Source organism: Cololabis saira, chromosome 3 (genome assembly GCF_033807715.1).
Source record: "Cololabis saira isolate AMF1-May2022 chromosome 3, fColSai1.1, whole genome shotgun sequence".
Taxonomy (NCBI): Eukaryota; Metazoa; Chordata; class Actinopteri; order Beloniformes; family Belonidae; genus Cololabis; species Cololabis saira.
The window spans coordinates 11,007,069-11,031,806 of record NC_084589.1 but is presented as its reverse complement, the minus strand read 5'-3'; the positions used below and the strand labels follow the sequence as shown (position 1 = coordinate 11,031,806).

The window sequence follows — 24,738 nt, the reverse complement described above, 5'->3', positions numbered from 1 at the left end:
GAAAGGAAGGAAGAAAGACAGAAAGACAGAAAGAAAGAAAAGCCTGCTGTAAAATGAAAAGGTGTTGGGTGATGTTTACCTTAACTGCGTGTGTGATGTTTGGTGCAGATAAGCGGTCGCAGCTCAGCTTGCCTCCATCTTTATTGTCTTTTCTTTCACTTGCCCCCCCACCCACCCCACCCCACAAAACAAGGGGCGCTAATTAAGGGCCACCCTAATTAATAAGTGGGAGTAAAAAAGTAATTGTGGATCAAGTGAAGTTCAGCAAAACTGCGGCTACGGTGCCCGGGGAGGAACAAACCTTATCTTCAAACAAAAGCGCGCAACGCCTTCACCTCCCCAGTCAGTCCGTGCGGATCGCGGCGCAGCGCAGCCTCATCACGGAGCGGAGCCGGTGCTGAGCAGAGAGAGATTCACTCACACAGGGAGGGAGAGAGGGCGTGCATGTGCAGGCTGTGTGTGTCTGAATCTGCACATGTGTGTGTATGTGTGTGTGTGAGTGTGTGTGTGTGAGGGAGAGAAAGAAAGTCAGCGCCAGAGCCAGAGAGACGAGAAAGATAAAGGAAAGACAGACGGAGCGATAGACTTGTGCGTAAAAAAAAAAAAACTACTGGTGTCCCCCCTTTTTTATTCTAGTTCTTCCTCCGTTTCCATCAGACCAAAAAAAAAAAAAAAAAAAAAAAAAATCATAAAACCCCCTTCAAATCTTTGCTTGCTTGGATGAACCAAAACCTATCGATCTGTCAGCCCTATAACACCTGGATTCAGTGACCGGCCGCGCAGCAGGCATGTCCCGAAGGAAGCAGAGCAACCCCAGGCAGATCAAACGTAAGTTTGTGGTTTTTAAATGTTTTTGTGTTTTTGTGGCTGATAAGCGTTTGTTTCTCCAGCAAAGTCCCGGACCTTTGTGCGTCGGTGCGTCCGGGAATGAGCTCCAGCGCGGCGGCCAGGACGCACCGGTCACGGTGCGTCCTGGCCGCCGCGCTGGAGCTCATTCCCTCTGCGAGGTTGCTGTGTTTTCAACATGATTGTTGTGTTTTCAACATTTGCTGCTGGCGGAAAAACTTTCACGGAACCTGCTTGCCAAGTTGCAGGAAAAAAAGCTGGAGATTTTTTGCTCGGTTCTCCGGTGTTTTCCGCTATATCCTCGCAAAAAGTGTGTATCAGTGCATCGCATCAGGCTGGAATTCAACTAAAAAAGCTGTCGTGCCCTGACTATTACCAGCATTTCAGGTGGATAATACTGGATAATACTGACTCTGCGTTATGACACTGGTGTCCAAAAAGTTAGTTCTGGGTTTTATGTCAGTGTTTTTATTTGTAAAACGCAGGAACACGAGGGTTTCTCCTCTGCTTTTGCTCATACACACTTTCATTGCAGGTGTGTGTACATGTCTATGAGGACAGACTTTGTCAAACTTCACCTACAGATTGTATAAATACTGATCAGCAGTGCTGATGGCTTGTTACTTGTCATATTGACAAGAAAAGCCTTAAATCTTATAAATTATAGCATGTTTGAATTTTTAATTTAACTGAATGCAGCTCTGATCTGGGGAAAATGTTGACACCCCCCCCTACAGATTATTCACTAATTTTTAATTTAATTTTAAAAAATAGCACACGTTTAATTTATATTTTTCAGATTTTTATAATTGATTGTTTTTACGATAGAAGAATTTGAATGAAGTGCTGCATAACCTCGTGGCCTGCAGGCCACATGCTCCTTTATATTATCATGTATTTATTCAAAAGTGTCTTTTATTCACTGCACTGAAATTTATTCTCAATTCTTAATTTTAAAGGAAGCTTTGGAACAACTTTTTGTAATTTCTAGGATTTTAGCGAGCTTGCAGATCACCCCGAAATATGTGGTGCCACAAACACACTTTCAGCTCTCAAACACAGCTGGCGTCTGAGTGTGTGTACAGTGTGTGTTCAGCTTGACCACTTTATGTGCTGCTCCAGGGAGGATACAGCAGATTATATGCAGTACTTTATACAACGTTAATGTCTCTCTCTCTGATCCTCAAGTCATCGTAGACAATAATAAAAAAGGAAACGGTGTGTGAGTTGACACACGTCGGTGTGTTTGTGTGTGTTCGTGCCTGTTGGTTTACACGAGCAGTTTCTCTCATTTGTGACACCAACAGTATTTAGTTTTATTTCATATGTAACTGTTCTTTCTAAGATTTGTTGGGTTTTTTTCTCCTTTTTTTTTGCTTAATTTTAAGGACTATTAAATATTGTCAGGACAAAATCAGGCATCAATCATCAGCTATGTCAATTATTTAAATATATAATATTCTAAATATTTCAGCTCATTCTTCCCTTTTCTAAAAACATCAGGTTTTTAGACTTTTTCGCCGAAAGCTTCCACATAGTTTTGTGCAGTTAAACACTCCCAGAAATGATTGTTTTTGCAGAAAAACATTGATTTCCTGACCGTGGTTTCCTTCGTATTTGTGTTTTTGTGTTTTTGCTGGCATCCACCACAGACACGTAGCCACCCACAACCACATATGACGCGACAGGCCCAATCATTTTTGGACCAATCCAATTGTGGCGTTCAAATTTTTGTCGCCGTGCAGAGAGGAAATCTAAAACTTGTGTTTGGCTTTCGTCACCGTGACCTGGCCTTTTGTGGACCAGTGTGTCATGCGTTGGAGCTTGTTAATAGGGAGCTGCTATATGCAGCCGTGTAATAAAGCACTGGTTGGGAACAGAAAGGTCACGAAGAGCCTGGATCCTCTCCGTTATCCCGGGAAACTCGGGGAAGAAAGAGAAAAAAAAAAAAAAAAAGGCAAAGGAGGTAAATGCTCAGAAAGTCAGCACAGACAGTCGTTCTAAAGGACAAAAAAGGTTGTTGGGCGCAGTGCTCCCTGCTCCGCCCCCCTTCCCTACCCTCCTGCATACATTGGACCGTTATCTAAAATTGTGATTTATGCAGTATTTTAATATTTTGCTTATTCTTTCCCCTTGGGTGCTCTCTGAGCGGTGATAAAAAGGCGATGCTGAAAGAGCACCATTAATTTGCTCCGATGACTGAGGCGATAAGGCCAGATAATGGGAAAGATAAGCGGAGAAGATATACCATCAGAAACCCGATTATTACCATTAAAATTCCAGCCCAGCAATCTGCAGCTGGCTGATAATTCCTTCTCCGTTTCCACCACTTTGGATGATAAGGCAAAAAATAGTCACTCAGTGCTCCTTGATTAGCCTGCCTGGATATCCTGCGATAATACAGTGATAAATTATGTATTCCCCACTTGTTTTGTTTTTCTTTCTCCAAAACACACCACACACGTGTATATATATATATATTTTTTTTAATATATATATATATATATGTGTTGTTGTTTTTTTTGTTAGTATGTGTATACATCCTTGTATACATCCCCTAGCTGTTTTTTCCAAGAAGGCAGCAGAGCCCGTCCACTTTTATTGTAATAGGAGTTTGATAAAACGTGGAGATAGTGGTGGAGGTGTTTTGTGTGGGAGCACATATCAATGTTATCAGCTCATCTCCCTGGGCCAGCTGCTAGATGCTGTTGTTTTTAGCCTTATCACCCCGTGCCAATATGCCAATAAATTACCCAGATTGTTAGTCGTTTCAAGAAAGGGGGTTGTGGCGGGCGGAAGGTGTGTGTGGGGGGGTGGGTATGTGCAATGGAAATTGACAGGAGCGATGAAAATATCGCTGATGCTCTGCGGATTGCGATTAGCTGCTGTAATATGACGGGTGAATTCCACCGAGCTCCCTCCGTCTGCCCCCCCCCCCCCGAGTCCTCAGCCCTCCGAGTCCCCAACCCCCTCCCCCGCGTCTCCGCGGCGGCGGTCGTGGTGTCCATACCTCTGTTTGCACTGAGAGGAGAACATTTTGATGCTTAATAGGAAGGGGAAGATATGAACGAATTGAAACCGAGCCGCTCGGAGTAATTTTTCTGCTAAATTGCCCCCCCAAAGTTCCAACGGCGTCAAACGGGGGGAATCTGGATGATGTAGGGGAGCGTGCCTCCTCCAGTGTTTATGGCAACGCGAGGAGGCGGCCCCTCTGAGGCCATGTGCGGACATCTAATGTCAAATGTGCTTATTAAACTGACTTAGTGCTCCCCCCTCTGCCGTTGTCTGGCTGTACGAACCGTTGGAGGGTTCTCGTTGTTTCCTCCGGCTTCTGTTACTCCAGGCAGCAGCAGAATGGAGCACCGTACTGTATAGATTACTGTACGTGTGTATAGCAAGTCAGTGGGAGATGCACAAGACCCCAGAGCTTCAACTGCTGATGTGATAGTCATTAAACATACTTTTTCTTTCTTCTTTTGTCATTGTTATTGTTCTTTCCTTCTATTATTTTTATTATTTCCCCCCACAAAGCACCTAACGGTTGACGTTGGAACAGATTTTACTCCATTGTCTTACTGATACGTCATTATCGTGGAGGAGGAAAACATGGAACTGAACTTTTTAGTTAGCAACTGCTAGCTGCTTGTACATTTAAGTTATCTTTAATCTAGCGTGTTGCGTTTGTAACCCGGGAATATGGCACCCAGGTCCCTGCTTTTCTCACCCCGTCAGTCTGAGCCGAACCACAGCTGAGCGGGCTGGAAGTCTGCTTTTTATCATAGCAACCATTTTTTTCCATCTCCGCTCTACAGTTAATCTCTCCAACTCCTTAGCATAAGGCCACTTTATGTAACGTCAGCACGCTGTTTATCATATCAGGTGACATTTCTATCTTTGAGGGGCATTTATCAGAGGCAGATTACACTAGTAAGGGATAAGGGGAGTGTTTACTGAATTGACTGCCAAGGATCCTGTATCTGAATGTGTGTGTCTTTGCCTGAGTATGCATTGATGCATGTGCAGTATGCACAGCAAGTATGTGCTTATGTGCATGTGCAGCAGTGTCAGAGCACTTAGCTCTTTGTTTCTTGTCTTGCTATGACTTCTTATCCATGTTTTCTGCAGTCTAACTCCACTTTGCTGTCTTGTGTGTGGAAGACTGTGGAAGTCGTTATTCACTGCATTTTCACCTTTGGCCTACAAAAAGCTGGCAAACTTCTGCAGCGAGCTGATTTGGGGGTGTAAAAATCAAAAAATAATGTTTGCATGCCAGCCTGGCTGTGTGTGTTTAAGGGTCTTCTTTTCATTGGATGACAATCACGGCGTCTCTCTTGTGTTTCTCTTGTTGATTTCTGTCAGAAGAAGAATGGTTGTTGAATGCCAACTTTCCCTCAAACATCTGTTCCCTGCCAATAACAGCTTGTGCCGTTGCCTCGTCTTAGCTGAAGGATCCCCAATTGCCTCCTCACGTTTGACACAAAACAACAATGCAGATGAATGTCATCTCATTTCATAGTTGGTTTTTTTTCTTCTTTTGTGTCTGAAGTAAAATGTTTCTTGTGCAGAGAAAAAGTATGTGTTGCCTCCACGGCTGCTGGTGACAGAGGCGGTGCAGCTATAGGGAGAGGAATGTATAGCAGCTGCTGCTTCCTCTCTGGTGAAAACAAAGCTGTGCGATGCGTTTAATGATCTGGCGTTAGCAGCCGATGCTCTGACGGGCCTAATCCTGCCCCCTTTGTCGCTGTACCCTGCGGTGCCTGGAGAGCTGTGTGAGATGTGGGCAGGGTTGCTGCGAAGGTGGAGGTCACTTCCTCTCTCAGTTTCCTCTTTATCTTCCTCTTTCCTGAATTCCACTGCTATTATTCCAATAACCGCTGGTTCAAGCTGTCGCCACCGTGTTCTCATTCAGACGCTGGAACTGTCACCGGCGTGAACAAAATGTTAATTTGAGCCCAAACCAAAAAAAAGATTTTTACTGTGGCATATCCTTTTACAAGCTTATTCCTTAACCGTATTCCTTTCAGTTTATTTAGATTTTATATCAATGATGCCCACTGAGCCTCGGGGAACAATTGACTTTCAGCCTGCTTTGAGTTAATAGCCTTGTCTCTTCCTTGTAGGGATCAATATGGGTATTAATTAATCACCATTATCAGGAATGGGATCTAGTTCCATTTGTTGTTACATCTACAAAATATCAATAGAGAAAGTGGACTCCCTGATCGTCATGGCAACTTCATCTCTTAGGTCAAAGAGAGTTTATCTTATCTTGCTGCCGAGAGTGGCAAACTGCTTAGGAATCTGGTTTAGACTCAAAGATCATTGATTTAAGCTTCTTTTTTTCTGTTACCCCCACCTTGTTGTTTCAGAGGAGCATGGCTGAACACACACACACACACACACACACAGAGTGAGAGAGAGAGAGAGATTGAGAGGGAGAAATGTAGCTTTCTAATCACAACCGAGATGTGAGATTTAAATATTGATGTCCAAAGGCCATCACGGCAAAGAGAGGCCTCTGGTCTCGCTGTTGTTCAAGTACGTCCTTTTAAGACCCAGACAAAGCTTCGATTATCAGAGGTGTCACCGTAGAGTACGTCTGTATAGCTGACAGTGTGGGACTGCAGGGGGGATCCGTTTCCTGCCGCCACCAGCACGCCGCGTTAACGGAGCACAGTCAACATCCTGGCACTTCCACAGGCCTCGGTCCTCAGAGCAGCAGCAGCTCGGCGCTGGAACCCGCTGCTCGTCGGGGTCATGCCGGTGCACTTCTATCATCTTTGTCATTAATACAGTTTTAACCAAATCGCAGTCGTTTCAGTTGCACTAGTTTTGTTGTATTCTGTATTCAGAGCTGGGTAGAGTAGCCAAACATTGTACTCAAGTAAAAGTACTGTTACTTCAGAATAATATGACTCAAGTAGAAGTAAAAACCAGTCATCCAAATAATTACTTGAGTAAAAGTAAAAAAGTACTTGGTGAAAAAACTACTCAAGTACTGAGTAACTGTTGAGTAACGTCTGATTTATTTTTTTAACACAACCATTCAAACAGACAAAAGTACAAAATAAACATCTTCAGGCAAATTAAATCAATAAAATAATAAAATAAAATAAATAAAAAATAGCTTAGATTAAAATAAGCTTAAAGTAAATTCAAGTACTTTAATAAATAATAAAATAAATAAAATAACAGAATAAAAAAATAAATTAAGCACAAGTAGCACAAAATTTCAAGCCTTTGTACTTTTCTTTTTTAACCAGGCAGAACTAGAACAAGCCCATGAACTCATAGAAACTCTGTGTGTGTTTGAGTCTGTGTAAATGTGACAAAACATGCAAAAACAAACATTTTTCCCAAAGAATCACCCAGTGATGTCATGAGATTGACGCGTACGCGGATAAAAGGGATAAAAGAAAAGTAACAGCTCAACGTAGCCTAATGTAGCGGAGTAAGAGGAACAGTTTGTTCTTCACAAATCTACTCAAGTAAAAGGAAAAAGTATAGTGATTCAAAACTACTCCTAAAAGTACAACATTTCACTCAAGTAAATGTAACGGAGTAAATGTAACTCGTTACTACCCACCTCTGTCTGTATTTATCATTCTGATTTGACTGTTGTGAAAAAAAAAAAAAAAAAAAAAAAAACAGGATGTTAGGAAGCAAACGAGGAGTTCTTAGCTTGCCAGCTACCTGACGTGTGAGCTTGACATTAAGAGAAAGAAAGAGAAATTGGCCACGTACTTAAAGTATTGTCAAAGAAATGATCCGCTGAGATTTTATGCACCAGGTTTTGTGTTATATAGAAGTTAAGGGTTGACAGTGATGCTGTTATACCTCTTGTTTAAAAAAAAAAATACAATGATCATTGTAGATTAAACCTCCTAGATGTACAAGAGTAAAAAGCATCCATGTAAATTGTTCATAACTTAATCTGAGTACATGTAGCTTTGTGGTATTTGCAGGCGTGCTGTTTTAGCACCCTGTTTTCCTTTCATTTTATTTGCTTTCTGCTCTCAATATTTGAGCTGATCTTTATGTGGATTGTAGTATTTGGTTTTTCCGTCACGTGTGCCTGGAGTGGCTCGTTCTCAGGGGAAGCGTCGACCGGTGTGAGTCGTTTATGCACAGGCGACCCTGAGTGCTTGGATGTACCTCGCTTTTCTGCAGAATGCTCCTCAGGGTTGGAGCAGAGAGCACAAGCACCGCTGTTTCTCTTTTTTCCCCTCCTCTTTTTGCCTCCAGGACACAATTGCCTCATTTAACATTCTCTATTTGCCCCCTGCCGAGAGGGCAACTAGCCAGAGTGAGTAAAAGAGGCCGCCGCACATCATGAATTCTTCTTTCATTTAACGTGCACAGTCCCTCGTCACCTTGGTGATGCACACAGATAAGGACCCAAGATATTGCTCAGTTACTGAGGTTTCTGAGGTGGCTCCTGAGGAATTGCAGTTATTTTTGAGCCATGCTGAGGCTTCGGTGCATCGTGGATCTGGATATTGAGCATCACATTCGTGTAACGCTGTGACATCCCCACATCTCTGAAGAGAACCAGCTCCGTACCAAAAACACAGGAACTCGCCTTTGCTGCATTCAAGAAATGAGGTCCAGGGGTGGAAATCTGTCAGTCTGCCATTTGCAGGCTTATAAATAACTTTTATGTGTCTATTGAGATGTTTTTTTTGTTTCTTTCAATTTAATTAACTACGGGTGATCAAAACATTTTCATGCAATATGTCAAAACTGATATGAGCGATTTGACTGAATCTTGGATGAGAAACGGCGAAGCAACTGCTTGGAAACACGACTCACGTCTTGCAGAGGGCATAGTCACATTATGTTGTCAGCAACTGCAGTAAAATTATTGGCCATGCTTTGACTTTGACATTGTTTTTCTGGATATTCGGGAGGAATGAATCGGTGGAAGGACGGGGGAGTAGCTCGGTGAACACCACCGGAGCAGGATAGCAACTGGCACGCCAGAAAAGTGACGGACTAATAGCTGTTCAGCCTAAATCTGCAGCTTGGCAGGAATTACTGAGGATGTGTGTTGTCGGGGGGCGCCGCGCGATGCTCAACTTCGCAACTGGCTGAAATGCAGCAGGCTATGTAGTTCAGGGATAGTTGGCAACAGAGGATTAAGTAACAAGCTTTTCACTTCAATTTGTACATCAGCATTTTCCGCCAGACAGACGCCACAAAACACACAACATCTTAAAGGTTCAGTGGAAAATCGCTAATGACAAAGCTTTGTAAACATGTAAACAATTTGCGTCAAATACTTTAAAAATATAAAACAAACTTCAGAAATGCGCTAATACTTTAAAGAGGATGTGTCGTGATCCGCATCACTGCAAAGCTGGTAAAGCTGTTGACAGCACAGCTTACACACGATGTGATCAGAGGACATATCTGCCGGCACGTGATTAGCAGCGGCAGACTGGCACATAATAGAGCGATATTCCTGTTGGAGCAGGTTGATGATCAATTATATTTATAGTGAATTTTTAGCTGCGTGTGAAGATGCGCGGCGATGAAAGGCGAAGACGTGTTAGAAAGTCGCTCCTGCTTCTTATTATCTCCTAGCAGGCTTTGTGAAGTGACAGAGTAAACACCCAGGAAGAAATGCAGCCACTATTATTTCAAAATCAGCCAATTTTCTTTCTCTTTTTGTGCATGTGTGTGTGTGTGTATTTCAGAGAATGCTTATCTAGTAATTACTAAAAACTGTTGACACTGAGCAAGTGCTGTAGCCAGCTAAAATGCCTTTTTGTCTTATGATATCAGATTGGATTTTTATCTTAGGTTCATGCAATCATGCATCCCTGAAAAGCAAAGATAAGAGCCTCAAACTCCTTATTTCCAGCATGAGTGTAGAATTAAGAGGCTCATTTGGAAAAACATTACTTCCTCTGTTCATTTCTTTGTTGTGTACTGAGAGTGTATATATATATATATATATATATATATATATATATATATATATATATATATATATATATATATATATATATATATATATATATATATATATATATATATATATATATATTCCTTCTGGGTGAGTCTGGGATGCGTCTGTGAATCTCTAAGACATACATTTGGCCATAATCAAGTTTTTTAAAGCTTCAGAAACAGGATAACAACTGGGTCAGATGATAAGCCCGGGCAAAACAGGGAAAAAAAAACTCCTGTGATAGACGAGGAGAGAAAATCTGATTGATTGATGTCTGCTGGCTTCGCCACCATCACAAGCCGGCTGACAGTTAGTTTGGGATCAGATGATTTTGCTCTTAAGATTGGGGTTGAGGGGGAGCTAGGCAAATATGAAGGACAGAAAGGTCAATGGCTTCTCTCCTCCTCTCTGTATCTATCTCTGCCTTGCAATAGCTTGCTTTGACAAACTCTAATATGTTGCTAAGCTTTGTGGCAGCAGGACACATGGTCATAGTTTGTACTGTAATATCCTATAGCAGTAATCTCACAAGGCATGATTGAAAGTGCTGCAGGAATCTGGTGCTAGCCAGGGACCCGTTGACATCATCAACTGCTGTGGACCGGCGCATGTCTATGACTGCCGACTTGTTTTGAACTGAGTTTTACTGTGGAACTGAATAAGCTAAACAACAGCTTTGACTCCGAGCGAATCTGTTATTGTAAGCAGGATCTGATAAGACAGCACCATGCTATGAGCTTGTGTAGTAAAGAGGCCAGAAACGGCATCTCCCCGGCGAGTGTGTGTCTCTGTGGTTTTGGAAAAAGACGAACATGGAACTGTGACAAAGAGTGATTGGAGGCATAGTGTAAATAAACACCCCAGTCTTTCACGATTCCCCCCTTCACTCTCTCTGTCTATTTATAATGATCTCCCAGGCCGTGTTTCAGCTGTTTTTAGGCCTGCTCTGGAGTTGACCCCTTGCAGCGAAAAAAATAGTAACACTCTGATTGAACTGAACCAAAATGTACTCTTTTTTTTGTTGTTGTTGGTCTAGGGCTGCACGATTAATCGTTAAAAAATCGCGATCTCGATTCATGCTTGAACGCAATCTCATTTTTTTGGATGTTTATTGTTTTTATGTTCAATGTCAGCTGTTACAAAGTTGATGCCAGTCTTTTATCAGGCACCATCATACTTTTTGTAACGTTTACCTTTTGTATCGGCAGCTTCTTAATAGCAGCAAAAGGCAATGGGGGGTTCATCCCAGCCAGAGGAATAATTTGTTGCCTCAGAACTACAGGATCTGTTACAAGTCCCCTTTCTGAAAGGGTGTTCAACTCAGGGAGGAACAAATATTGTTCAAAATTGTTATTATTGTTTAAATTATTCAAAGGTTTGTGTAAAGAAGACAAGAGATGTTTATTGTTATTATATTTTTGTTCAGCTGTTGCAAAGTTAAAGTAATAAGTGCAATAAATTTTATATTGGAAAAAAATCGTGAGAGAATCGTGATCTCAATTCTAAGCAAAAATAATCGTGATTCTCATTTTGTCCAGAATCGTGCAGCCCTATGTTGGTCATAAAATGCCAAAAAAATTGCCATTTTCTGTCACTGAATTCATTTTAGCAAGTGTTATAGGGGCTTAAATTGAATAAGACAGGAGGGGACAGTGATATCTGTGATATTAAATAGAAGGCCTTGCTCCTCTGAGGGTCCATCTCTGAAAGATACAACAGACGTGTCCATTAGCTTTGTAAAGGGGCCGCTTTCAAGATCAAGGTCTCACTCGTAATGAAGTGGCGACACAAATGGAAGTCAAATTCTACTATTGTGAATCGCTTGTTTTAATCAAGTTTTCTCTGAAAGAAATGTAGCCTCCATTCAGAGCCAGTCGCCAAACAATAAAAATGATAATCCGAAGACAATTCCCATCCAAATGGAACCGGACATCATTTAGGGGAAGAGACAACAACTCTTTGTTTGTTTGAAGTGGTTGATATGACAACCTCCTTGTCAAAGACTTAGGCCGAATAAAAGGGATTTGTAATTACCATAATTATCTCTTATATGTTTTCACCTAATGATGTCCATTAAATGCTCGAGGCTTCATTATAGGCTGCCTCACTTGTAGGTTGGCATACACTCATAATACAGCATGTTACATTACCCAGCGCACAAGTAATGAACTTCTTTCATCAAAGATGTTTATCGCACAGTGCTTCTGGGGGGGGGTGCAATATACTTCAGCTTTTTGTTACAGCTGGATTATAACAATTCTCATAGTTCCCACTTATCTTTCAAATTTTCTCTACATGTTATATCAACCCAATTGGCTTCATGTCTAAACAGGATGGCTCTCTAATCTAGACCGCTGTTCGTTTCATGTAAAACATCTCATTTTGTGGCTTAGGCTGGTGGCTGCCTTATCGTTACATAATTCACTGCCCTCTCCCTGATTTTCTTTGTGGCAATTTATTTAAATTCCCCCATGTTTATATATTTTCTTTCTCCTTTCATTCAAAATGATTGCCTTTCACAAGTTCAAAGGCTCATCTGCAAGACTTTTGGCAACTTTGCTGATATGAATTCGCAGTGGGGAGAAAGACAAGAAAAGCTATTTTGTTGGGGAGGCGGTATAGGAGGAGGAGGAGTCTTGGTGCATGTCCATCTCTGTCTCGAGGCACCGGCCCCGAAAAAACCTGCGGACGTAGCGCTCCCTGAACGGTCCACGCCCGCCGTCGGTGCGGCGCGTGAGAGGCGGCGTTGATCTGCTCCTGCACGAAGGCCCTCAGTCCTGCATGTGGCTTCGCTCCTGTTGTTGCTTTGGTCTTTGTCCATCACCTATCAGCATATCAGCAGTGTCTCTGAAGCACAGTTGTATAATGCACCATTTATGGCTTTGTGGAGTGAGATGGCGGCTGGGCAGCAGCATAGCTCCGGGCCTTCCCTTCAGTGAGTGGATTAGCGGCGGCCAGCTTTAGCGCTCTCTGCCTCGGTGTGAAATCGGCCCCGCTTCGGCGCCGGCGATGAGGCTCTCTTTCTCTCTTCCCCCCTCTCCTTTCCATCTCTCTGTTTCCTCACCTCATGCAAAGCCTCTCCCAGCCATCTGTGAAATGTGGAAACTCTGTGTCTAAGTTGAGTTCAGATCCCATCCACTCCGTCAAGCTGAGGCCAGGAAAGAAAATGGGAAGGCAGTCGGCGGAGAGGGGTTTGCAGGAGAGGAAGGAGGAGGGATGGCGGCGGTGGGGGGATCAGCTCACTGATGTCGTGCCGCGTGTGCAGGAACCCTGCCTGTTCTCCGCGGGCGAGTTGGAGGAGGGTCCGGGCCTGGGTGCCGGCCGAGAGATCTCCGGTTCCTGCTTGCAGGTCCAAATCCCCCCTCTGTGTGTGTCTGTGTGGAGGCGAGGCGGTGGCACAGCTCCCCTGAGCCCCTGCCCAGTCCTTTGAAGATAAGATGGTGATACAGACTCCCTTTCGGTACGTCGCTAACTGATGGTTTTTGTGTGACACACATGCCACTCTCTGTCGGAGCCTGCAGCTGAAACACCTATGGTCTTTGCTGAAACGAATTGGCTGCATGGCCTCTGGTCAAATTAGATTATGAATGGCTGACAAAATCCTAGATCGTATGTTTAGGATATTCATTTTTTTCCACCATTTCATGCTGATAACATGGAGTTGTGCTGTGCTTGATGCTGTATTTCCATTTGATTTCCCTTCACTAAGAATCACTTTCAGGAATTCTTCTCCCGCACCCTGTGCTGACTTAATTTTTTCAGTTTTCCATGGCAACTAGTTGTCTTCTCAACTCTGCTGGTTCCTCTGTTATCTGCACTGTATTGCTCTTGATGATGACAGTTTTTTAAACAGTTCCTCTCCTGCATTTATAACCATATTTTGCGGCACTCACAGGCCAATTCTCCCACTTCTGGCTTTCCACACAAGTCTTTCAAAAGAGCGGCCGTCGCAATCATGCTTTTGAATTATGAACTCAATATTCACTTTACTTTTTTTTCCCCTTACATCCTGTGGCTTTGGGGTTCAGATCTGTGCATAATGTCTCGTGATTGCACGGCATTATGGTGGTTTGCAAAGCCGAGTCGAGGTCCAGCCACGCATCATCTTTCCGTAGACAATGTGGATCTGTGTCTCTCTGAGCTCATCAGGGATGGGGCGTTGATTGCTTTTTGATACCCCTCCAATGTGGATGAGGTCCTGCATACATCAACTAATTAGAATGTACTTAGAGCATTTGTGTGTGACAGACCCCACACTTCTCATCAGATCCTCAGCCCAAGTGCTCTAACCACACTCACCAAAGGCTTTAGCAAATCCAAAAAAGAAAAGCCGTGCAGTGCAGGGTGGGCTGGGGTTTGGGCGTGTAGGCTGGTAGCTCGGCTGTGGGTGTTGGTTTTGATGTCTGGGAAAAATAAAACTCTGAAACCGAAAAGGAGCATGTATAAGTGACGAGTCATTCCCGTATTGGGTGGAAACTAGGGCTGTTCGATTTTGCCCAAAAATAAAATCTCGATTTTTTTCTCTCAAAATCCGATTTTCGATTACGATTACGATTATTTTGTGAATTGAAAAAAGGCAAAGAAATGATTTCAAATATGCTGTTTTTTATTGAACATTTGCCCCATTGGGCTTTAAGTGCAAACTTTGCTCTTATTAAACCAAAAATGAATGAATAAAGTGCAAAACTCTGTAAAATAAGTTGAAAAAAAGTTTTAAAAAAATATAATAAAATATAAAGTTTTATCTCGGAAAAAAAATCAGCAAATCAGCACTTGCAAACATACAGTAAGTTATATTTCCAATTAAATAAAACAAGACATTTTCTAATTAAACTAAACTGGGTCTTTGCATGCTAAATAATAATGCAACCCATGAAGGAGGTAGAGGTGTGTAATGTCAGTCATTACATTTGCTGTTCACATTTGCAAGTTTTTTGCAAGGAACACGAGCCGGTCTAGCGGTGGCATGTTAGTATATCACCATGGTTCCAACGCCCCCTCCTACACTAAAGAGCCTCTCCGATGGGGCACTTGTCGCAGGTATTGAGAGGTATTTCCATCAATCATTAATATGGTATCAATCATTAATATGTGTGCAGACAAGGTAAAAAAAAAAAAAGTGAAAAATCGATTTTACGATTTTCACGTTTTAACATCGTTCTAATTACATAATCGCGATTACGATTTAAAATCGATTAACCGAACAGCCCTAGTGGAAACTTTGGACATTTCATTAAAAAAACATTTCCCTTCCTTGTTGATTCCGTTTATTTGTGTGTCTGAAGTCACCAGCGACTCAAAACCGTTCTCGTAATCCTGTCACTTCGTTTTGGGGAGGCCGAGGCGATAATAACTTATTCAATGAGTCATTCAGATTTGCAAGGTACTGTGACATCACAAACCCAGACACGAGTAATTACCCAGCCTTCCTGTCTTTGTCTCCAACCACTGTCACATCATGTGGGATCCCAGAAGCAGCTCCCACAAAGCTGGGAGACAGGTCTCAAAAAGGGGGGGTAGAGAGGAGCTGAGTGTCCACAACTGTCTGTTATGATCAGAACTGTAAACAGAAATGGGTAGAGTAGCCAAAAATTGTACTCAAGTAAAAGTACTGTTACTTCAGAATAATATGACTCAAGTAGAAGTAAAAAGTAGTCATCCAAATAATTACTTGAGTAAAAGTAAAAAGTACTTGGTGAAAAAACTACTCAAGTACACAACCATTCAAACAGACAAAAGTACAAAATAATCATCTTCAGGCAAATTAAATCAATAAAATAATAATATAAATTAAAATTAATAAAAAATAAAAAATAGCTTAAATTAAAATAATCTTAAAGTAAATTCAAGTACTTTAATACATAATAAAATAAATAAAATAACAGAATAAAAAAATAAATTAAGCACAAGTAGCACAAAATTTCAAGCCTTTGTACTTTTCTTTTTTAACCAGGCAGAACTAGAACAAACATGAACTCATAGAAACTCTGTGTGTGTTTGAGTCTGTGTAAATGTGACAAAACATGCAAAAACAAACATTTTTCCCAAAGAATCACCCAGTGATGTCATGAGATTGACGCGTACGTGGATAAAAGGGATAAAAGAAAAGTAACAGCTCAACGTAGCCTAATGTAGCGGAGTAAGAGTAACAGTTTCTTCTTCACAAATCTACTCAAGTAAAAGTAAAAAGTATAGTGATTCAAAACTACTCCTAAAAGTACAACATTTCCCAAAACTTACTCAAGTAAATGTAACGGAGTAAATGTAACTACCCACCTCTGACTGTAAAGATATGTTTGAAAATTGAGTCTATTACTGGATCTCTGTAATGTTTTGACAAAATTGGTAATTTCATTAAAACCAGAGGGAACTGCATCAATTTTTAAAAAAAGAATACCATTTGTCTCGGTTAAGTAAGAGAATGAACCACCTCTAGTTCTCTAGAGCACTCCCAGGAACATTTCAGACACCAGTGGACACGGCTTCCTCCAGCAGTTAATGATCGTCGCTTCGCTGGAACCCCTAACTGGATTGCGCAGCGGTGAGGAGAGAAGTTGTGGCAGCACAAATGAGTCCTATCATCCCGTGCACCTTAATGATAATACAGTTGCGCAGCATCAAAGAGGGACCCAGGGAAAGTTGTGCTGCTGCCTCCTGGACTCTTTTGAGTTGAGGTGCATTTCAGCAGAGCTGCATAAGACAGATGCCCACAAGACTTTCACATTTACCGTCTCCGAGCTGCACAAACATACACACGTGCACACATATACGTACAGGCTCGATAAATGTTCTGGCCCATGCTTTGATCTGCAGAAGGTATTGGGGTGTTGCTATATTTTTCATAAAGGCATTCTATTACACCCCGCCGTGGCTCGTGGTGAGGAGCACAGCGTTTTAGTCGCCAGGCAGCTGAGAATAAAGTGCAGGACATGGCTCCAGAACAGAAATCTAACTTCTTCAGGTAATCTTGACTTGGATCTTAATTCCAATGAGCCAAGCACCCTGTGTTTTAGCGGTTATGCTTTATTCAATATCATCTCAGATAAGAGGCGTAATCCTTTGGGCACAAAGTGATGTATATTGACCAGATCAGTGTTAGCATTGGTGTGCATGACTCCGCTCTGAAAATAACGATTCGTGCCATCATTTGAATCAAGAGGTGAGGAATATTGAACGCTGTCTTTATTGATGTGCGCCTGCAACTTTGTCAGAGGGAGTCTGAAGATGTAAATGTGTTACTGGCGGAGATGGGAATGTGGCAGCTCGTTATTGCTTTTGTGCTGATCAAGATCTAGTGATGAATACACCTGTAAATGCAGAGATGGGGATTAAATCAAATCAGCTCAAACAAGCTGATATCGACTAAAGTCCTAGTATAAAAATAAATCAGGAATATGGGGCCACAATACGGTTCAGATCTCTGTGCAATATAAACCAAGTAGGGACTAGAGATCTTAACGGGGCCAGAGCAGGACCAGAGCATTGTGCAACAGCTGACTTTTGCAGTTAAACTTAAACCAATGTGGTTTAATAACATTTTCAGCTCCACCTGTTACTGTAATTGCACGATGTTGCCATTGCTATTATTTTTTCTTTTGCTATTTTTTCACATTACATTCAACACTTTGAATTGTCTCTGTGTATAAATAAAACTGTTTTGCTTTAACACTTACAGTAAACCCTCCAAAAGGCTGGATAAAGCTTTTATCATCTTTTTTTTTTTTTGTAAATAAACACAATCAAAATATAGGGCAACAAAAAGAGAGATTTTTTTCATTCAAAACATGAATTAACAAAGAAAATTTAGTTTATTTTCTCAGAAATAAAAAAATTTAAGAAATTACAATATCTAGATTTATAACTATAACTCTAATTGTATGAAAAATGAAAATTAACTGGTATAACAATAAGTTATATTGTTCTCAAATTACACATAGAATAGAGTAAAATCTGTAAAAGTGTATCATTGCTGTATCATTTGTGCAGTTATTATACTATAGGCACAGATAACCTCAGAAAGACTGCGTGGCTACGGCATTAATAACTAAAATGTATAAAATAAATAAAAAGAATCCAATATGTAAGTGTTTTTTATTCATCTGGTTGTTGTATAAAGAATATTTAAGATCTCAGGAACTGTTGCACCACCTGATGGCAGCGTCACCTGTTTGGAGTGTTGGAGCTCCAGCGGCGAGTCCGGTCGCTCAGGTCTAGGGCTGTTCGATTAATCAATTTTAAATCGTAATCGCGATTATGTAATTAGAACAATGTTAAAACGTGAAACTCGTAAAATCGATTTTTCACTTTTTTTTTTTTTTTTTACCTTGTCTGCACACATATTAATGATTGATACCATATTAATGATTGATGGAAATACCTCTCAATACCTGCGACAAGTGCCCCATCGGAGAGGCTCTTTAGTGTAGGAGGGGGCGTTGTAACATGCCACCGGGTAGACCGGCTCGTGTTCCTTGCAAAAAACTTGCAAATGTGAACAGCAAATGTAATGACTGACATTACACACCTCTACCTCCTTCATGGGTTGCATTATTATTTAGCATGCAAAGACCCAGTTTAGTTTAATTAGAAAATGTCTTGTTTTATTTAATTGGAAATATAACTTACTGTATGTTTGCAAGTGCTGATTTGCTGATTTCTTTTTTTCAGAGATAAAACTTTATATTTTATTATATTTTTTAAAACTTTTTTTCAACTTATTTTACAGAGTTTTGCACTTTATTCATTCATTTATGGTTTAATAAGAGCAAAGTTTGCACTTAAAGCCCAATGGGGCAAATGTTCAATAAAAAAAACAGCATATTTGAAATCATTTCTTTGCCTTTTGTCAATTCACAAAATAATCGTAATCGAAAATCGGATTTTGAGAGAAAAAAAATCGAGATTTTATTTTTGGGCAAAATCGAACAGCCCTACTCAGGTCAATACCACACTGCTGCAGTCTCACCTTTCAGACCCACTCGGTTTCTGCCATCAGAGGACAGCAGCCCTCTTTGCTCCAGCACACTTGATTTCGTTGTGGGTTTCTTTTATCTTGACTGACCAGGCTCGTGACCTCAGAGCGCTGATAGTCCAACGGGACTGCAAGGGGCGCATCATTGTGGAGACTAAAACTGAACTTAACTGGCCTGACTCCTCTCCCCCCTTCAGTTTGTCGCCGTGCATTGATCCCCCGGCCTGTGGCTTGCTTCTTCAACTGTTTTACGAGTCCAGATTTAGACATTTTTAATGCAACTGGAAAGTGAATGGTGACAGATTTAGCATGACATTTGTATCACGCCTTCAATGGAAATACATATTTGAAGTTTAAAAAAAAATAAAAACACATCATCCCGAAGCTTCAGTAGAGCTTTACACATCTAACTGGAAGGCAGAAAGGACTGGACGTTACTTTCACAACTGTTTGGCTTCATGAGCCTGCAGAGTGCTGTGTTTACTCTTTTCTTTGCATCATGGAAGAGAAATGAACGCTGCAAGTTCCCCCGTAAAGACAAACATGAAAGAAATCACAGCGAGTTCTTTAGGCCTTTTCTTTTATGTCCTGTTTCCTTTCTGCCAAGCTAGTCTCTTCCATCTGACTGCTGTTTGAAGTTAGCAGTTATTTGCTTTTCAGCAATTTTCGCCCACTGTGTCTCTGTGCTTCTTTTGAAAGTGAGACCAGTGGGGACTCTCTATCAGCTCACCTCTTGGAAGAAATGCCTCAAATTGGATGTTTGGTTCATTTGGCGAGCTGACGATGAGGCCCTTGCATGTGAACGGCGGTTGCCGCTCGGTGAACGTGATGGACAGCTCCGGGTTGAGGAGGAGGTGGGCTGTGATGGAGCCAGACTGGACCATTAAGGAGTGGCAGATAGCCGCGGTTCAGACCTGCTGGGGTGCCATCGCACCAAAGAGCTACGGATTGGCTGCTCTTAGTTGCCCCCCACTCCCCCTTTTTTATAAAAAAACAAACAAGTGACACATAGGGAGTGACAGGGAGATTGGATAACAGGTTTGACAGGGAGAAAAGAAGAAAAGCAAAGAGAGCCTGAGAAGTAAATCCAGATCAACACGCTAGAGTCCAGCTGGCCTCGTCCTTCTGTTTCGGTTTTTGTAAACATCCAACAACCATAGCACTGTTGCCTCATAGCAGAAACCCTGGGGACTCCAGGCAGGGGTCTTTCTGTGTGGAGTTTGCATGTTCTCCCCTGTGCTTGCATCAGGCCCCGTTTACACGGGGCAAAAACGGAGGCGTTTTCATGCGTTTTGGCCGTTTGTTTACACGGAAACGGAGCTCAAAGTCACCAAAAAACGATCATTTCTGAAAACTCCGGCCAAAGTGGAGATTTTCAAAAACTCAGTTTTCACGTTTGCGTCTAAACAGAGAAAACGGAGGAAAACGGAGATTTACGTCACATTATGCAACAGAAACGTCACCAGCAGCGTCATGAGTGCGACCTGTGTTTACAATTTGTTTGGCCACCGTCAATATTTTCTTTTATTTTACCTGTTTTAAATTCTCTCAGACTCTCGTTCCATCTTGGAAGTAAAGCCTGAATTATGGTCCCGCGTTAAATCGACGCAGAGCCTACGGCGTAGGGTACGCGGCGATGCGCGCCGTACGGTGTGCGTTGCCGCGTTCCCTACGCCGTAGGCTCTGCGTTGGTGTAACGCGGAACCATAAATCAGCCTTAACTGGAAGTTACACACGTGTCATTTGTTGATGTTTTTTCCAGGATTCTGATTGGCTGGCATGACGTTAACAGCGTTTTCATGCAAGTCCGTGTAAACGAGGATATTTTTGAAAACGTAGAGGGGAAAATATCAGTTTTTGTAAATACCCCGCTATGTGTAAACGTGGCCTCAGTCTGACTTCTTCCTACAGTCCAAAAACGTGTGTGTCTGCTTAATTGCCGATTTCTAAATTGCCCATATCATGGGATGTGAGCGTGTGTGGTTGTTTGTCGTGTACGTGGCACCGAGATGGACTGTCGACCTGTTCAGGGTGTTCCCCAGTCTTATGCTCGAGCAGAGCTGGGATTGATTCCAGCAGACCCCCATAGGCAGAAATAAGAATAAGCGGGTATAATAGATGGATGACTTTAAAGACAAAACAATGCCAACAAGGGTTTTCAAGATTTGGAGACTAAGTCAATAAATATACATCGGATTTCGAAAAAGGAAATTGCTTTCGCTACCAACTTTTGACACATCAAACTATGAAAACATTGAAGAATTAAGATCTACAATCCCTTTCTCTCTTTAGCACCTGGGTGCACCTGGATGGGCTGGGTTTAGACCGTCGTGAGAGAGGTTAGTTTATACCCATGGTGTCTTGTTGCAATAGTTACTCTGTTTCTCCAGTGTGTTTTACTGGAAACACAGTCGTTTTTAACCATTAACTCTTGAAATTAAGAGGTGAAACTCAAGCTATCGCAGAAATACTGTGCAGCATTTCCTACTTGAGTAGGTTCATCTTTGTGGATTTGCTACATGGAATGCTGTTTCTTCCGGCATCATCCAGAGTGTGAGCGTCTGTGCAAAAAGCTGGTTCTGTGCTGTGGTGGAGGTGTGTGTGAGTGTGAGTGTGTGTGTGTGTGTGAGTGTGTGTGTGTGTGTGGGTTAGAGGGGAGGCTGTGAGGCTGCTGAGACCCTGCCGTTATCAGCACCAGATGCAGGTTGACTTCAGACTTTCAATGGAAGGTAAAGAGAGAGAGGAGGGAAATTAATGAGAGCCATAAAAGCAGCGGGATAAATAATTAGCCAACTGGTTCTGAGATTCATCCCTTCATTTGCAGCTGCAAATAAAGTCTCCCTGCAAAGTTTCTTTTTCAAAACTGCAGCTTGATGCCGAATCCTTATTTAACTCATTCCGAGCCGGCGCAGCCCCCACGCTTGCAGGCAGCCTCAGGTGTGGACTGGTTAAGATTCAGTTGTTTTGCTGTATCCTCCCTTTTGCATTGGTTGTGTTTGTGTGAGTGACAGGTTTCTCTGTCCTGCCACAGATAATTGGACAGGCCAGCGCTTCCTCCAAACCTGTGCAGCACAGATGAACGCATAAAGACTCAGCTGTCATAATGTGGTTCATAAATCATCTGGATGAGAGAGTGTCACATTTGTCTCTGCATTTACTGTTACCATAAACAGAGGGGCATAATGTTGCTTGTTTTTTTTCTTTGTGGCTGATGTTACTCATTTGAGCTTCGAGTCAGAGTGTGTGGGCTGAAAGAAAATGCTTCTCTTTATACGAATACAGAAGCAAACGTGTTTTAAAGCGAATACATGTCCGACACATGGCGTCGGTGCACTGATTGCTGCTTTGCTGTTCCCCCTTCAGGATCAAAGCTCATGTCTGCTGCTTTAGTTGCACACCTTCTGCCAGTGTGTTTTTATCTGTCTTTACATGCAGTTCACTCCCTTAGGATTTTGCATTATTGTTGCCACGCGGTTCGGAGAACAGCGACTTGCATTGTTCTGAAAACACCACCGGTAGATTTGCAAAAAGCTGAGCAATCACCGACAGGCTCACGTTATCCCTCAGTCTTTCACCGCTATTCGTATGTCTGTGCTAAGTAATCTTCCCTTCTAATCTCATGCACAGATATAAATAAACAAGTAATGCTCTAAATGAGAGGGAGCACACGAGTGAACATCCAGAGGATTATGGTAATTTGTGGATAAATAGAAGCGTCTAAAAATGTGAATACTAAGATATTTACTTATTTTTTTAAATGTCTCATTCACTCCATCAACTCAAAGAAATCAATCAATCATTAAACTCCATTCTTTCAAGATTCTGCATGAGTAAATGACAAAGTAGTGATAATGTAGTTGTTGTTTTTTCGTGGTAGATTCAGACGACACATTTAGCCTCTAAGAAAGAGTTGCTGCCTGTATGTGAAATTCCCCTGGGAATCATTTAGATGGTGTTGATAGTGAAGTTGAAGTTGCTACTGGTTTAATAGCTAATACTTAAAAAAAAAAAACACCTAAGACCTTCAACATGTCTATACTGCTGATTGATTTTTAGGACTTTGCCCTTCTTTTCTAATCTCTTCCAACTTGACATTTGGAAAGTCGGACATCAATTATGTCTCCTTGCCAAATGAAAGACGGCAAAATCTCGTATATGACTTTAAAGTCATCCTAGCTCGCCTTTGACACGGCGCATTACAAAGGGAAAGGAAAATCACACTGCATACCTGATCCATAAAAAAAAAAAAGGAAAGAGGAAAAAAAGCCTTTGAAATGGATTTCTGGGTGGGATCCAGTCTGGCACAAGTCGTGGCATTGATGGCACAGCCTCTGGGTGTGGGGATGCTTGGCCTGGACAAGATGGTTGCTGGGCGCGTATCAGTGGGCACTGGCCCATCCTCTGGGAGCTCCTAAGCCATGCTGTCTGAAGAAGAACTGATGGGGTTGGCAGCACATATGGGCATGCGACGGGTCTTATTTCAGTCAAAAGCAGCCATGATGTTATCGTCTTCAGTCACCGGTGCGGCCGCTTCACTGAGGTTGACCAAGATGAATTTCAAATTACAAAACTTTTGTTCCTATATTATTTATTGCAGCTACTGTATACCTCAACCATTATTCATCCTGCGTATTCAAACGTGATTGCAAATCACTATTTTTGTCCATCCTAAGCAGAGGTGTCAAAAGTATTCACATGTATTACTCAGGTAGAAGTATAGATACTAGAGTTTAAAAATACTCCTGTAGAAGTTGAAGTATCAACTCAAGTTTTTCTCAAGTAAAAGTATAAAAGTACTGGTTTCAAAACTACTTAAAGTATAAAAGTAAAAGTAATGTAAGGGGGAAAAAAGCCATTAAGGACAAAAGCCATTGAAAATGAATGCATCTTAGTATAATGCAAATCTATTAAAGAAGCATATATGTGTACTATTGAGCATTAACGTGTGTTTCAGAGGGCAGAAGATATGATGACTAGTTGCCTATAAGTATTGTAATGGTGCAAAAAGTCAAACTTCAGAGGCATGTTATCATTTATCCTAACCTTTATTGGAATGTACATCCAAGTTTAGTTGCAGGAATCTGATACGGATGTAAGAACAAAACTGGACAAGAACATCTGAAACAACCACAACCAAATTCACTCTATCCGGATGGAGCAATTTAACTGGATAGTTTTTTTTTTTAAAGGCTGAAATGAAATAAAGTAACAAGGCTGTTTTTAAAATGTAAGGAGTAAAAAGTACAGATAATTGCATGAAAATGTAAGGAGTAAAAGTAAAAAGTCGTCTGAAAAATAATTACTCCAGTGAAGTATAGATAACCAAAATTTCTACTTAAGTAAGGTAACGAAGTATTTGTACTTCGTTACTTGACACCTCTGATCCTAAGTGAAAGTTTTGCACCCCAAGCCTCCTAAAACATCCCATCGTGAATGGCGTTGATTTGATAAGTACAGACTCCAGCAGACAGGAAGTTGACAGCTGCAACAGTTTTCAGGAATAGTTGATAACCATCCACGGGGTAATGAAACTTCCACCTTTGATGAGAAGTTGAAAAGAGGGCATTCCACTGTTGGCTTGGCAGAACATTAGAAATGGCTGCAGGCGGGCGGGGGCCAGCGAGGGATCGAGCTGCTTTAATAGGGCTCATCCAGAGGTGACGAGAGCACAGAGCACACTAAACTGGAGGTGTGAGCCGGGGCTGCCAGTACATATCTTTTGTCTTTCATTATCTTTATTTCCTTATTATTTTAAATGGCCGGTGTGTGTATGAGAGTGTTTTTTTTTTCTTCACTAGAAGCTTTTTTGATATCCATTTAGATTGGGGCTTCATTAAAAAACCTCAGACAATGGAGTGACTTCTAATTAAGAAGCGCTGCATCTGGCCCCTGGCACCCTATCCCGTTGTTCCATCTATTTTGCTGGGGAGAATTCATTTGTTTCTTAATTAAGAAAAACACCAAT

General features: G+C 41.7%; 1 protein-coding gene across 1 annotated transcript in view; it reads left to right on the top strand.

The window, feature by feature from the left end:
• Window positions 1-366: 366 nt before the first annotated feature.
• LOC133425273 (zinc finger protein ZFPM2-like) overlaps window positions 367-24,738 on the top strand; it is a 70,235-nt gene continuing 45,863 nt past the window's right edge. Inside the window, exon 1 of the mRNA XM_061716032.1 lies at window positions 367-828. Within this exon, the coding sequence (XP_061572016.1) occupies window positions 789-828 (40 nt within the window). The 5' untranslated portion in view covers window positions 367-788. The remainder of the gene's footprint in view (window positions 829-24,738) is intronic.